This window comes from Mustela lutreola, chromosome 4 (assembly GCF_030435805.1).
Source record: "Mustela lutreola isolate mMusLut2 chromosome 4, mMusLut2.pri, whole genome shotgun sequence".
In the NCBI taxonomy this organism is placed as follows: domain Eukaryota; kingdom Metazoa; phylum Chordata; class Mammalia; order Carnivora; family Mustelidae; genus Mustela; species Mustela lutreola.
Window position 1 is genome coordinate 116250084 of NC_081293.1, and position 15099 is coordinate 116265182.

The 15099-nt window shown below is 42.7% G+C and overlaps 1 protein-coding gene across 4 annotated transcripts in view; it reads left to right on the plus strand.

Moving 5' to 3' along the window:
• The window catches only part of SLC26A5 (solute carrier family 26 member 5), a 55972-nt gene that overhangs the window by 36806 nt on the left and 4067 nt on the right, over nt 1-15099 (plus strand). For 2 of the 4 annotated variants that reach the window (XM_059170895.1, XM_059170892.1), the window contains 12 exons: nt 49-201; nt 1427-1509; nt 6124-6271; nt 7448-7561; nt 8891-8968; nt 9655-9750; nt 9990-10096; nt 11045-11114; nt 12090-12182; nt 13132-13239; nt 13895-14095; nt 14698-14752. In XM_059170895.1, coding sequence (XP_059026878.1) covers nt 49-201; nt 1427-1509; nt 6124-6271; nt 7448-7561; nt 8891-8968; nt 9655-9750; nt 9990-10096; nt 11045-11114; nt 12090-12182; nt 13132-13239; nt 13895-14095; nt 14698-14752 — 1306 coding nt within the window. Of the gene's footprint in view, nt 1-48; nt 202-1426; nt 1510-6123; nt 6272-7447; nt 7562-8890; nt 8969-9654; nt 9751-9989; nt 10097-11044; nt 11115-11757; nt 12029-12089; nt 12183-13131; nt 13240-13894; nt 14096-14697; nt 14753-15099 lie in introns of those variants that run through there. The other 2 variants (XM_059170893.1, XM_059170894.1) reach the window with 2 other exon arrangements.

Below are 15099 nucleotides of genomic sequence, written 5' to 3' on the forward strand. Positions count from 1 at the left end.
TCCAGGGGCTATTGCTTGATGTAACCTCCAGTGTTCACTGTGTTACAGAGTACAGTTGCTGTGTTGCAGAATGTTAAAAACCTCAACGTGTGTTCTCTAGGCGTCGGGCTGATGGTTTTTGGTTTGCTGTTGGGTGGCAAGGAGTTTAATGAGAGATTTAAAGAGAAATTGCCGGCACCCATTCCTTTAGAGTTCTTTGCGGTAAGTCAAGTCAACTTTTGCCACAAACACCTGGCTGTCTTGGTGAGGGATTTGGACAGGGCAGGAACAGGGAGTGCTACGTTTTTTCTCCCAGTTCTGTCAAGAGAAGGTTAGAATGTGTCAAGGGAAACCTTCACAAATACGCTAAAAGGAAAATGTGGACAGAGATGATTTTTAAAATCCAGGCAAAGGCCATCCATAAAAATTGTAATAGGAATTATCTTTGAGATTATGGGAGACTATTCTTCCTCAAAAATTTTATTGTCTAATTATTTTATAATGAGCACCTACAACATTAATAACCTAAAAAAATGAGGCTATTTCCATTTTTAAAAGATCAAGAGACACGTTCCCAGACTTTCTTGGTTGGTTCCTGGCTCTTCAAAGCCAAAAGAAATACCTAACAGTATTAAGTAGTTAATGCATTAAGTAGTTAATACATAGTAACATCTCACGACTTAGGAACTATTGTAAAAATAATGCACATGCCATGAACTACTGTATATTCTATTATGTTCTTAAATGACCACAATGGTTTATTACTAATGTTATCATTGGTTTCCTGCAGCTGCCACTACTGTAAGGACTGGTTCGCTGCCCCGGCCAGCCCTCCTCCCCTGGATGACCCACTCAGAAAGTTCAATAGCAGTAGTTCTTCAAGATGAAGGAACTTGCTTCTCCTTCTGTTATTTTTCCGTCACATGTCAGTAAGGGCTATACTTACACGTCAACTAAATCTGACCATCCAAGGAGGCTCATGCACAGAGGCAATCTGTGACCCTGTGTGCAGCTGAGGTGGGAAACCACTGTGGGGCTAGCCAAGGCCTTGAACCACAGCTGGTGGGGACAGCGGGTCAGTGGAAGGATTGACACGCCGTTGGTACATCCCCCTCACAATACACCCTCCAACGTCCCTTGTTCCTGCCATCTTAGAAAGGCAGAGGCAACTTTTGGAAGGTTTTATGGCTCTTTCTCTTTGCAGTCAGCTGGCCAGACACCTCAGCAGGGAACAGAACAAAATTAAGAGGAAAGAACGCCAGGCACAAGGCAGCTGTAGAGACCATTCTAATTTTGTGGGGGAAGGGCCATCAGGAGCAGGTAGAAATGCTAGAGGCTAATTATAATTCTGTTCTTTAAAACTGTAAGTTGAAAGTGAGAATAGATAATGGTGGTGGCAGTTGACTTTTCATCTATAAAGGCACATTCAGATTTGTGTCTGTTCTAGGTGGTGATGGGGACTGGCATTTCAGCTGGGTTTAACCTAAAAGAATCATACAACGTGGATGTCGTCGGGACACTTCCTCTGGGGTAGGAAAACCATTTTAAGTTAACAGTGTGACTTGAATAATCAGTAGATTTACTATTGTTTCTAACTCCTGCTTTAGTATTCTTAAAATCTCTTTTTCTTTTCCCTACATATCAAATAGCTAAGGCTTTGAGTTTTGGGGGGTTTTAGTGTTGTTTTTTTTAAAGATTTTATTTATTTATTTATTTGACAGAGAGAGATCACAAGTAGGCAGGCAGAGAGCGGGAGAGGAATTTTTTTAATTGTAAAAAAACCCATAACAGAAAATTTACCATTTTAATCATTTTGAAGTATAGAGTTCAGTCTGTTAAGTATATCTGCATTTTTGTGAAATGGGTCCTGAGAACTTTGTCATCTTGCAGATCTATACCCATTAAACAAGAATTCTCCATTCTCCTTCTGCTCACCCTCCCAGCCCCTGGCAACCACCATTATTTTTCTCTGTATAAATTTAAGTACTCATGGTACCTTGTATAAGTGGAATTCTGTCTATCTTTTTGCAACTGGCTTATTTCATTCAACATAATATCCTTAAACTTCGTCTGTACTATAGCAAGTGACAGAATGTGCTTCCTTTCCCAAGTTGAATGAAATGTCACCAATGTCTGTACACCACGTTTTATGTATCCATTCACCCAACCATGGACCTCTGGGGTGTTTCCACCTCTTAGCTGTTGTAAATATTACTACTGTGAACATGGGTGTGCAAATACGTCCTCAGGACCCTGCCTGCATTCTTTTGGATATATACCCAGAAGTGGGATTGCTGGATCATAGGCTAGTTCGATTTTTAACACTTTGAGGAACTTCCATACTTTCTTCCAGAGTGGATACACCATTTTACAGTCCCACAAACACTGGCATGTAGTGTTTTCTTTTGTTTCCTGTTGCATAGCACTTGCTGGTTTTTAAAATCTCTTCAGATGGCATAGGAATTAAGGGCCAAAATACCTAGATCTAGCCTGAGGCTTATTATCTGTGTGACCTCAGGCAAGGCACTTACCCCTTAAAGCCTCAGTCTCCTCCGCCATCAGGTTAGCACAGCAATCACTCCTGTCTGGGGGCAGCTTCGAAGTTACAGCTGGGAGTCATCACCTGGAAGTGTTTAAGACTTGCCAGTTGGACGTTCTGTGGCGTGTTATTTCAACAGATTTTCTAGTTTCAAGTCCTCTTTTCTTTATTGATCTCCTTTTCTCTAACTCTACCTTTAAAATGTTTTACTATTCTCTCTATGATTGAGGAAGCTAGAATAACTATGAGCCTCTCATAGCCACCTCATTCTGTTCTTCTCTGACATGCTCTGGCTATCTCTGTATCTCTCTGTGTGTCTCTGTCTTTCTGTCTCTTGTACTGTCTCTTTGTCTTGCCACCCTCATTTCTCTCTCCAGATGAGCAAAATCAGATATTTGCCCAGATGCTGGGCATGGATGAACCTGACCTACGGCATCAAGCCTTGCCCCTAAGATTTTCCTGGGAAACATAGGGCCAGGTGTTCCCCTTAAAGCCAGAGGTCACCCCCCACCCCAGAGCAGGTGTTGAAGGAAGAAACATGCACTCCACTTCAGAACAAGGGATCCTTGTCATGAACGTGTTACTTATGATTCCATGTAAAAGTGTAACCCAGTAGTAACACTTGCTTTTCAATTTGGACTTATACTTTTATACCCGCCATCTCCATTGGTGCTCACAATAACACTCTTGACATATATGCTATCTCCATTTTACACAGTAAGGAGTTTCTTTTATGTAAGCATATGTTTATTGAATGCCTATTATGTGCCGGGAGCGTGGCAGTTAAAAACGAAGGCAGCCATGCAAACAAAAAATGTCTGCCCTCAGAGGAGTAGGGGGTTGGGAGGGGGAGAGGGGACAGGGGAAAATGAACAATAAAAAGTGCTGTGAAGAAGAGGGAAGCCAGCAAGGGATAGGGCCAGGCTGGGTTGCTGTGTGAGGTAGGCTATCAGAGAAGGTGACATTTGAGAGATGGGGATGCAGCTTAGTGGCTCACCAGTGAGTCCCAGCCTGGACCCAGAATACAGTCTTCCGACGCTCAGTTGCTTGCTGTTTCCATTACCTCACACCTGGGTCTCTAACAATTAGTCATGTGCTGAACAAGCATTAGTCTTTGACTAGATCCAAAAGACAGTTATATTCAGTAATCACAAATAATTTGATTAAATGTGAATCCTTAGACTTAGATTTCTCCTTTTAAAACTTCACATACAGGGGCGCCTGGGTGGCTCAGTGGGTTAAGCCTCTGCCTTCGGCTCAGGTCATGATCTCAGGTTCCTGGGATCGAGCCCCGCATCGGGCTCTCTGCTCAGCAGGGAGCCTGCTTCCCCCTCTCTCTCTGCCTGCCTCTCTGCCTACTTGTGATCTCTATCTCTCTCTCTCTGTCAAATAAATAAATAAAATATTAAAAAAAAAACAAAACTTCACATACAGTTCACCACAGTTTCTACCTAGTACCTTCCTTTCCCTATTGCACTGTACCCAAATATGTTGCTTTTCCTCCATGTGTGAGAGCCATCCTTTAAAAAACAAAAACAAAACAAAAAAATTGTACCTTTCTGTAACCTGGCTCCCCTTTCTGGAACTTTGCCCAAAACCAAGCAGGAAACATATAACGCTTACCTAACCACCCATCTACAAATAATCATACCATTTCCGTTATCTCTGAGTCTTACAGCCAAAGGACAGGTAATTCCAAAACAGCGACTTAGAAGAACATCCATTTATTTGCTCACAATCCACAGTCCAGGTAGGAAGCTGAGTGGTCTCTTGCTGTCACTTGGGGCCTCTCAGGCCACTGCTGATGTCTGAGAGTGTTGCTGGTGGGCTTCACTCCCATGTCTGATACGTCGGGTGGAGGGCTGGCTGGCATCTTCTCCCCCCACATGGTGACCCTGACAGGAGAGCCAGACTCTTATGTAGTGACTCAGGGAAACAAGACAGAAAAGCAGAAGGTGCAAGGTGGCTAAAAGCATTCATACAGCCTCACTCGCCCACATTCAGTTGGCTAAAGCAAATCTCAAGACCAGCCCAGATTCACCAGAGGGGAATCAGATCTCCCCGAGATGCAGGAGGAGCCGCCCATACATGCATGGGAGGAACTGTTGGCGGCCATATTTGAATGCAAACTACCACACTCATCTGTACACACACAAATAACACACACAGGACTGTGTCCAGAAAGTGGCAGTTGACTCTTAAAGATGCCAGTCATGGCAGTACATCCTCTTTCTTGGTTTACTTTCCTTATCTCATTCCAGTATACCCTCTTTTCTCCTGTTCTTCTGCGGTCCCAAATCTGCTGCTCGGGCTTCCTTCCCAGCTAAACTTCTGCGACAAAGTACAAGGGAAAGACAATAAGTTTTGCAGGCAGACCTCCTGGGCTGGATTCCTTGCTCCTTCTCAAGAAAATAACTTAACATCAATATCTGCAAGTATCCATTTTTTCACCTATAAATTAAGATAACAATGGCACCTAGCAAAGAGGATTGCTGTGAGGACAGATGGGATGACATATGGCAAGCATACAGCACGAGACGTAGGCTTAACTTAATATAGGTTCTTTTTTTTTTTCCCCTTCTCCCCCTATCTTTCTCTAACCCCAGAACTCAAAACACCCCCTGTGTCACTGTGACATGACACAGTTGGAGAAACAGGCCCAGGGAGGCAGTTTCCTCATGCTTTCTGTTGTACTGGTGCCCATTTGTACCTGAACCATTGTCCCTTGGACAGGTTGCTTGTTTTCCTCCTCTGTAAACTGGGGAACATGGTGGCACATAGCTCACAGGGCTGTCAGAGATAAATAAGCACAGAACGTAGCACAGGGGAAGTACCTAATAAATGGTTATTATTGTAAAAAAAGAATAATATGGTATGTAAATTGATTGACGTTTATGTAGCCCAATGCCTTGAATTGAATCAAGTGCCCTTGAAAACCCATAGTGCCCCTTTCCCCATACCATTCTAGGGGAATCTCTGTTCTGTTCCTTTAGGGCAAGGGTCCCAAACTATGAGAATGGACCACAAAAACTGGGTTCCCCGTTGGTCCCTCCAGATTTCCAGAACTACCAGGTGAGACCCAAAGAGTATCATCTTCTATTGTTCCTTTCCCATGTTAGAAATTCACCTAAAGGGACCCTGGGAAGCAGAGTCTATACTTGAAATAACACAGGGGAGCAGTCTGGATAGCAGTTCTCCTCTAAGACAGCCCTTGCTGAACACCCTTCCTGCCCTCAGACTTTGGTTCAGATGTCTTGTGCCATCCGAGCCCTTCGCTGACCCTCTCTTCTTCCTGTTCTCTGTCTTACTTACACCTGCTATACAGAGTGTCAGGAGGTGTGGGGTTACTCCTTTTCTAAATAAAACAGCATCTGATGTCTGCTGATAACCCACTCAGGTAGGAAGCCAGTACTCCAGGCTTGGGACCTAAAAAGAATCCCCGTGTGTCAAAGAGGGTGTTCTTTTTTGCCAAACCAGAGCAAACAAGTATCGAAGTGTTGATTGCCTCATTTGCAGGTGATGCTGTTCTGAAATGCCCCCCGCTAGCTGCATGTTCTCTTCCCAGTGGTCACAATGCTTGGCTTAAAGTTAGCTTGACCTTTCAGGCTACTGCCTCCTGCCAACCCGGACACCAGCCTCTTCCACCTCGTGTACGTGGATGCCATTGCCATAGCCATTGTTGGCTTTTCGGTGACCATCTCAATGGCCAAGACCTTGGCAAATAAACATGGCTACCAGGTTGATGGCAATCAGGTAAAAAATCATTCATTCCCTGCAGGTGTTTCATTATGGTATAATCACAGAAGGCAAACCGATTTGAATTTCTCTGTCTTGTTAGAAGAACTTCTAGTTTGATGTTGGAGGTATTAGAAACATGTATTTCTTAAACACTATAGTTTATCATTATTTATGTGCATTAGATCATCAGAGCACTGAGGTACTGTCCTACCTCCTATCACAGGTAGGGGTCCTGCTAGGAAGAGGTAGTCTTTGACGGGAGGCTTTCAGTTTGCCATACACCAACAGATGTTATCCCTATTTTTTTGAAAGCTCACAGCCTGAGAAGCAAATGTTTTTCTAGAACTATTTCTGGGAAGACTTTCTTGGTTCATTAAACTTGGATATGTGATTTGTCACTCAAACTCCACATTATGTTTTCTGCCACCTCTTTTTAAAAAAAATTTTTTTAGAAGGATGGGAGAAGGAGCAAAGGGAGAGGAAGAGAGAGAATCTTAAGCAGGCTCCACACCCAGCACAGAGCCCAACGTGGGGCTCGATCTCATGACCCTGAGATCATGACCTGAGCCAAAATCAAGAGTTGGCCACATAACTGACTGAGGCCCCCACATAGCCTGCTACCTCCTTTTATAATCTATCTATAGAGAAGATATTTAATCTGAATACCATGAGCCATAATTTTGGCATGACAATCCTTTAACACACTGTGTATTTCTAAGAGAAGACGAAATGCTCCACATTCCCACCAGACACAGTGATCCAACTAGGACAATCAGAGATAGCCATGAGAGCAGGGCTCACCCATAGGTCCCAAGAGGACACTGGCCTGTGCTCCTTGAAGAACAACAGTCCAAGCATGTAGAAGATGCCAACAGTTCTGTACACCAATAACTCTCTTGTAACAAAAATAGTTTGTCCCTTTTTGCTACAGATTTCTTTTTACTAAAAAAAACTATTAATTGTGTAAGAGAGTGTGTTTGGGAAAGTGGGGAGTAGGTAGTGAGTGCAGCTTTGGCCTCTGACAGAATAAAAGCTCCAAGTCTTTTTCATGCTAAAAAAAAAAACCTCTTGTCTCTGGAAAGAGAATGAAGAGACAGCTACTACAGAGCATGTGTCTTAAATGAGCCATCATGCCTGTTTTTTCCTGAAGAGTGACTGACCTCTCATGTGCTTTATTTCAACATGGAAAAGGAGCTCATTGCCCTGGGACTGTGCAATTCCATTGGCTCACTCTTCCAGACTTTCTCCATTTCATGCTCCTTGTCTCGAAGCCTTGTTCAGGAGGGAACTGGAGGGAAGACACAGGTGTGTATACAACTGGCCTCTGAGGACTGGTAGTTTGGAGTGCTAAGTTTTAATCCCTTGATTCTATTCGGAACCCAAACAAAGCCACTGTGTCTGAAGCCTGGTGTTCCGGTGAGCTGTGTAGTGAATCAGAGAAAGGCATGAATGGTTGAAGTGAGTCACAGGTACTGAATCTGTAGGGAAGAGGTATATTCTCCAGTTAAAATGAGAATTACACAACACTGCCTGCTACTGGTGAATCTCAGAGTTCAGAAAGGGATGTTGCCGTGAGAGCCTGAGGCTGGATATGGATGGTCAGGATGCCAGCACTGTCCAGTAGAACCTTCTGCAGTCTTGGAAATGTTCACTATTTTGCATCAGCTGATATTCCAGCCACTAGACAGATGTGGCCTTTGAGTACTGGAAATGTGGGAAATGCAGCCAAGACCTGAATTTTGTGTCGTATTTAATTATGATTTTGAAAATGTAATAGCTAGATGTAGTGAAAAGAAGGGCCATATATATCCCAATGTTCATAGCAGCAATGTCCACAATTGCTAAACTGTGGAAAGAGCCAAGATGCCCTTCAACGGACGAATGGATAAAGAAGATATGGTCCATATACACTATGGAGTATTATGCCTCCATCAGAAAGGATGAATACCCAACTTTTATATCAACATGAGTGGGACTGGAAGAGATTACGCCGAATGAAATAAGTCAAGCAGAGAGTCAGTTGTCACACGGTTTCACTTACTTGTAGAGCATAAGGAACAACAGGGAGGACATTAGAAGAAGGAAAGGAAAAGTAAATTGGGGTACATTGGAGGGGGAGATGAACCATGGGAGACTGTGAACTCTGAGAAACAAACCAAAGGTTTCGGAGGGGAGAAGGGTAGGGGGTTAGGTGAGCCCAGTGGTGGGTATTAAGGAGGGCACGTATTACATGGAGCACTGGGTGTGGTGCATAAACAATGAATGCTGGAACACCGAAAAAAATAAAATAAAAATTTTTTAAAATGTAATTTTTTTGGTGTTCCAGCATTCACGTGACTACTGGCTACCACCTTGGACAGCAGAGTCTCCTTTGACTCTTCTGGTCCTTGTGGGTCTTGGGTCATTATCACCTTTCTCTCACCCCAGGGAAGGGCATTTCTGTCAGAGTTTTTAATCATTTCAGCCTCTATATAAAAGCTGTAAGAGAAAACAAAACTTGAGAAAGAGGTGTGGGAAGGAGTTAAAGGTTTATATAGTGGCTTTGATGAGTTGCCTGAATCCGTATTTTCTTGATCTTCCCGCAGTGATTATCAAAAAACTAAAAGCCCCTTCCGTGTGTCTTCTCTCATTCAGCTTGCAGGTTGTTTGGCCTCACTAATGATTCTGCTGGTCATATTAGCCACCGGATTCCTCTTTGAATCATTACCCCAGGTGCATAGTTGCGACTTGGTGTGAAGTGTTTCCATGTGTAGAGATTGTGCTATTTCGTTTGTTTATATTTTTGTGGCCATCTCATGGGTTTTTACTGTAACCCTAGCACAGTGGTATGAGAAAGGGCCAAGGCTGGGACCAAGATCCCACTCCACAATCTACAGCCCTGCCCCACAGTCTGGTACCTTGGGAAAGCCGTCTCGACATCTCTGGGTCTGAGCTTCCTTATCTGCAAAGTGGGGGTTTGGACTGACTCATCTCCAAGGTCCCTTCTCTCTTTGATCTTCCATGACTTGTACTTCCATTAAAAATCTGAGATGACCTTTACTCTGAAGACAAGTGTTTGCCAATCTGTTTAATATAGCAGAGATGAGGGACGATACAGAGTGGAGAAAATCATAGTGTAAGAAGACCACAGGTGAGATAATTCCTCGAGTACCAAGCTTAGTTCTGAACCTTTTAACCACCATGCAGGTTTGCTAGTAGGCTATAAGCCTGGTTTTCCAAGGCCCATTTTAGCTAACCAAATCCTGGAGATCCAGGTGTTCATGGCTCCAAAGTAGCATCACTGCTGCGTGCAAGACCTGCGCAGGGCATGGGGCAGGCAGTGGGAGGACAGTGAGGAACCAGCAAAGGGGGCTCTGCTGCCACGAGAGGAGATGCATGTGTGATGTGCTCTGTTTCAGGCTGTGCTGTCGGCCATTGTGATCGTCAACCTGAAAGGAATGTTTATGCAATTCGCAGATCTCCCGTTTTTCTGGAGAACGAGCAAAATAGAACTGGTAAGTAACAAAGATGACTGTTAGGTTAATATGTCATTGAGACACGTGGATGAGTGCTGTAAAAACGTGAGAAAGAGAAGTTAGTATAGTCATTTGTTATATGTGGTATGTAGTCTGGCAAGGTTAAGGGTGTGTGTGTGTGTGTGAGAGAGAGAGAGAGAGAGAGACTCTTAGGAAATTCCCCCCCCTTAGGAAATTTTTAACGTGATTCTACATAAAGCTTTCTGTCTTTCATGTAGACCATCTGGCTTACCACTTTTGTTTCCTCCTTGTTCCTGGGATTGGACTATGGTTTGATTACAGCTGTGATCATAGCTCTGCTGACTGTGATTTACAGAACACAGAGGTGAGTGTACAACTGGGATGGATGTCATTCTCCTGCCTAGAATTGCAGTGTTGACTTTAAATATATTCTATTTGTTGACAGATGCCATAAGACTGGGAGCATCTTGGCTGTGAAGGGGATATTCCTAGAGTCCAATCCCTGACATATAGGGTGTATTCTGTGAAAGCTTTTTGAAGGAATTCACCCAGAAAAACAGCTCACAGTCATACCATATATTCTAACACACAAAGCCCTGGTGCATACCTGTTAAGAAGCACCAGGGCATTATAGCAAGTCCATGGAATGTGAGATCAAAGACCTTGAGCCATATTCTGGCTTTGCCCATCCCTCTGACATTGAGCAACTCACTCCACTGGGTCTCAGTTTCTTATCCACACAGCAGCAGGAATAAGCCTCATGTGTAGGATATAATAAGGGAATACAAGGTGCTTAAGTATTAGTATATGTCATTATTACAGAATCCAGTTTGAGCCACATTATCCTATAAAAAGAGGAGGGCTCCCGAAAATTAATGTTTAAAATCTATTCAAACCAAACTTAAGAAAACTTAAAACTTAAAACTTAAAACTTCTAAGCTAATGAGATTTCTATTGAGTGGATGAGAATTGGAGTTACACATTCCCTGGCATGGCTTGAACTCTGCACCATTCACTTCTGCTCCCATCTTTAAATGCCCAGGTCTTTTGTTCTAACCAGATTGTGTCTGTTAGGTGTGTGTGTATGTGTGACGAGTGTGTGGATGTGTGTGTCGTGTGTGTCTGGGGCAGGCTGTGGAGGCAGGCCGGGAAAGGCCCTGGGAATGTGATCCATGTGAAGCTCTCTGCAAAGAATATTCCTGAGCTCACTAGCAAGTCCACACATGGCATGTAAACTTTGCAGCTTCCTGTTTAAATCACATATGGGGCCTGGAGGCAATGGCATTTTTATCCACTGTCCCTCTGTCTTTAGTCCCAGCTACAAAGTCCTTGGACAGCTTCCTGACACTGATGTGTATATCGATATTGATGCATATGAAGAGGTAGGACTTTTTTCTCATTTTAAATGGTAGTAAGCCAGATAAATAAAATCTTTTAAAAAATTAAAAATAAATATTTGTAAGCATGTCATGGGATCGGCTGACTAAATATCATTTTTATGAAGGACAAAAAGTGGGGCTGAAAAGGAGGGGTGTTCCATTTAGAATGAAAAGCTTGAACTCGAACTTACTGTCTGGATTCAGTTTTAGAGTTTATACTCTACATTAATTACTCAACTTCCTAATATTTACTTTCCCTCTTTCTTTAATGAGGATAAATAGATATTCTTGCAATTAAAATATGTATTTACCAAATACTGAACCTAAGAGGATGGTTTGTACGTGCACAATTTTGCACCTTCAAAATTGTGCAATTCCTTGATTTGGACTCTCCTTAGGGGGCATGTAGAAGACTTGTATAAAACCTTTTAAAATTAGCTTTGTCTCTTTGGTTTGCTTTATGTTTGGGAAGAAATTCTCAGACTCAACAATAAGCTACTGGGAAATGAAACCGGTATTTAGCTTGTTCATTCTTCCTCCCTCTAAAGAATTCTGTGGTGGGTTTGTCACTTCCAAGCTGCCTTCTAGAGTTCTTCCAGGCTCCTGGGTTAAAGCATTCACTCTGTTGAACTTGGGTCTATTTCAGCTCCTGCCTGCATTCCAGGGATGAACCTGCCCTCCCTACCCGTTTGCTTTCTTTTTGCTATAACAGTTTTCGGTTCCTTCTTTGTGTTTTATGGTGAATATAAAACAAAGACTCTTAAAAGGAATGTGAAGATGTGCATATGAAAGGCTTTCTCCTCAGACCTCCTTCCTCCAGGGCACGAGTAGGTAGGCTAGGGATGGGATTTTATCTAAACACGAAGAGGGCCTTCGGGACCTCTGCATTGATTCTTTCAGGTTAGAGGAGGGAGGCGGGTGCAACTTTGACTCTGAAATATTTCCTTGTGTTAAATTCACTAACATTTTATTTCTTAGGTGAAAGAAATTCCTGGAATAAAAATATTCCAAATAAATGCCCCAATTTATTATGCAAATAGCGACTTGTATAGCAGTGCTTTGAAAAGAAAGGTGAGTCCCAAGAAATTGATTATTTTTGAGGGGACCTGTGGATTGACAGGAATGTGAGGGACAGTTAAATGTCTTGATACACCTTTTATACTATTTCATTATCTCTCCCTCTCTCTCTCTCTCTCTCTGTCGCGGTAAAATACGCATAAAATTTACCATTTTCAGTAAATTCAGCATTCAGCAGATGGAATTAAGTACATCCACCTTGTTGTACAACCAACACCACTAACACCACTAGTCATTCTCTTTTATCATGGGCACCTACTACCTTTTAAAAAAAAAAAAATTTTTTTTTTTTTAAGAAAAAGAGTGAAAAAATAATTTTAGGTGTCTTACTTTTCGGATCATGTGGGTTCCTTTTGTCATGATTAAAACTGGACCCCACACCACCCAGCATATAAGAAAACCTCCCAATCAACCCATAGAGTCTCTTAAATATAAGAATCTGATAGTACAGGATGCCTGGGTGGCTCAGTCATTAAGCATCTGCCTTCGGCTCAGGTCATGATCCCAGAATCCTGGGATACCCCCGCATCTGGCTCCCTGCTCAGCAGAGGAGCCTGCTTCTCCCTCACCCATTCCCCCTGCTTGTGTTCCTTTTTCTGTCTGTCTGTCTCTCTCCCTCTCTGTCAAATACATAAATAAAATCTTTAAAAAAAAAAAAGTATCTGAGAGTACATTTGAAAAGTACTTCTTTAAAAATTCTCTTTGATACTTTAGGGTGTTCCGTGCTGCATCCTGCTAAATGCACATTAGGATAAGGAGAGTTACTCATGTTTCTTTAATGAAGGAGTCGCTCAGCTCAGGGTGCCTGAGGGAAAGATAGAGCAAGAGGTGGGGTGATAACTTGGCTCCAAAAACAGTCACAGGGGAGATTTGAAATGTATTGCATTGGGGTGGGTTCCTGAGTACCAAGAAGTGATTTTGCACGGATTGCTCTTCTGTAAAGACAGGAGTGAACCCAGCACTCATAATGGGAGCGAGAAGAAAGGCCATGAAGAAGTATGCTAAGGAAGTTGGAAATGCAAATGTGGCCAACGCAACCGTTGTCAAAGTGGTAAGTGGTCTTGGAGCTGTAGCTTTCCCTCTTTCCTTGATCTGCACCGCCCCCCACCTTCATTTGTGATTGAAGTCTTAATGCAACAGGAAGCCCCTAAAAAAGGAAAGCTTAGAAACAATCGAATTACCCTTTATATATTAAAGATACATGGTAAGGTCAGTTATGAGAATGCTTCTGAGAAAGGTAGGGATATGAGCCCCAGAAAACATTGTTCTAAAAAAAATACAGATCACACAATAGTACCTTAATAAGTTGTACCGGGGTGCTGCGTTAGAGATTCAGTCAGCTGATAGTAAAAACAAAACAACCTCAAAGGCTGGATTTTGTTCAAGCATGTGGTAACTTGCGGCCATGCTGAAGTTAACGGAACTGTTTTAGAAGTGAGCAGAAATTGGATATGATGACTAAGGAGAGTGGATTTCATTGGACAAAACCAAGAGGAGGAAGAGAAAAAAGAAACTGAGCCAAAACTGAATATTATGTACACATCCTTTTTCTGTCCCATTACAAGGTGGGGATATGGCAGATATTTTAGAAGAGGTCTGGTGGAGTCAGGGGCTTGAGAGGGTGGGGACTAACTTTCCCATATAAATCTCTCAGAACCAACACATGAGCTGTTCATAGACTTCTGGTTTGGTTTACCCATTGACAGGACGCAGAAGTAGACGGAGAAGATGCCACAAAGCCTGAAGAAGAGAATGATGAAGTAAAATATCCCCCGATAGTCATCAAGAACACATTCCCTGAGGAACTGCAACGATTTATGCCCCCCGGGGAGAACATTCACACCGTCATTCTGGATTTCACGCAGGTCAACTTTATTGACTCTGTTGGCGTGAAAACCCTGGCTGGGGTAAGCATCCCCTTAGATGAGGCGTTTTCGTAGCTCTGTGCTGTCAGTAAAATCAGAGAGTTGAACTAGGGTCCCCTTTCAACTTTTAAAATGCTTCTTTGAGTTTTTTGTTTTTCTCAACTTTTGACTGGGGAAAATTTCAAAACCATACCAGAGTAAAGAGCGTGGTGTAACGAGGCCCACCACCACAGCTCATCAGCCCGTGGGCAGTCATGCTGCGTCCAAACCCCCCAGCCTCCCACCCCCCCCACCCGCTGGCCCCTTCCCCAACCCAAAGCACATTCCTGCCATCGTTCTTTGTGAATATGTCAGGGGATAGCTCTACAAGAAGATTCTTTTACCAATCAGTACCCCAACCCCTTTATTACATCTACATAAAACTCAAAAAGAATTCTTTGATTGCCCTCATGATCACCATCCATATGAAAATTAAGAGAAATACAAAATTAGTTTTAAACGTTTAGCTCAAAGATGTGTAATTACCAAAGCGAAATAGCTCAGGTGAAGGCACTAGAGACTTGTGTCACTAAGTACAGACTGGTAGAGACTTGCCTCAGGCCCAGAGTCGAGAGAAACTAAACTTTATTTCAACATTATTACAGATTGTTAAAGAATATGGAGATGTCGGTATTTATGTGTATTTAGCAGGATGCAGCGGTGAGTACGCTTCTAGAATGGGGAGAAGTTTTAACATTTTGGGTTCATTTCTCTCTTTTTTAATAACTTTTTAAAAGTTTGGAATTAGTTTCCCTGAATTTTAGTTTCTGGCAGAAATGAAAATTATTCAGGGGAGGGAAGGGGAAAAAAAGAAAATTATTCTTCTGAAAATCACTTTGAAGCTAGCTTTGGAATTAGTCGCTCACACACCCCTCTCCTGGGCTGTGGTGGCAGGCCTCCTGACCTGGACTTGGAGGGGAGGAGCTTATCAACCACTGTTCTGGGCTGGTACATTTTTTAGTAATTAACGGCAACCCTAAACATAGTTCTGTAAAATCATTTAGGTT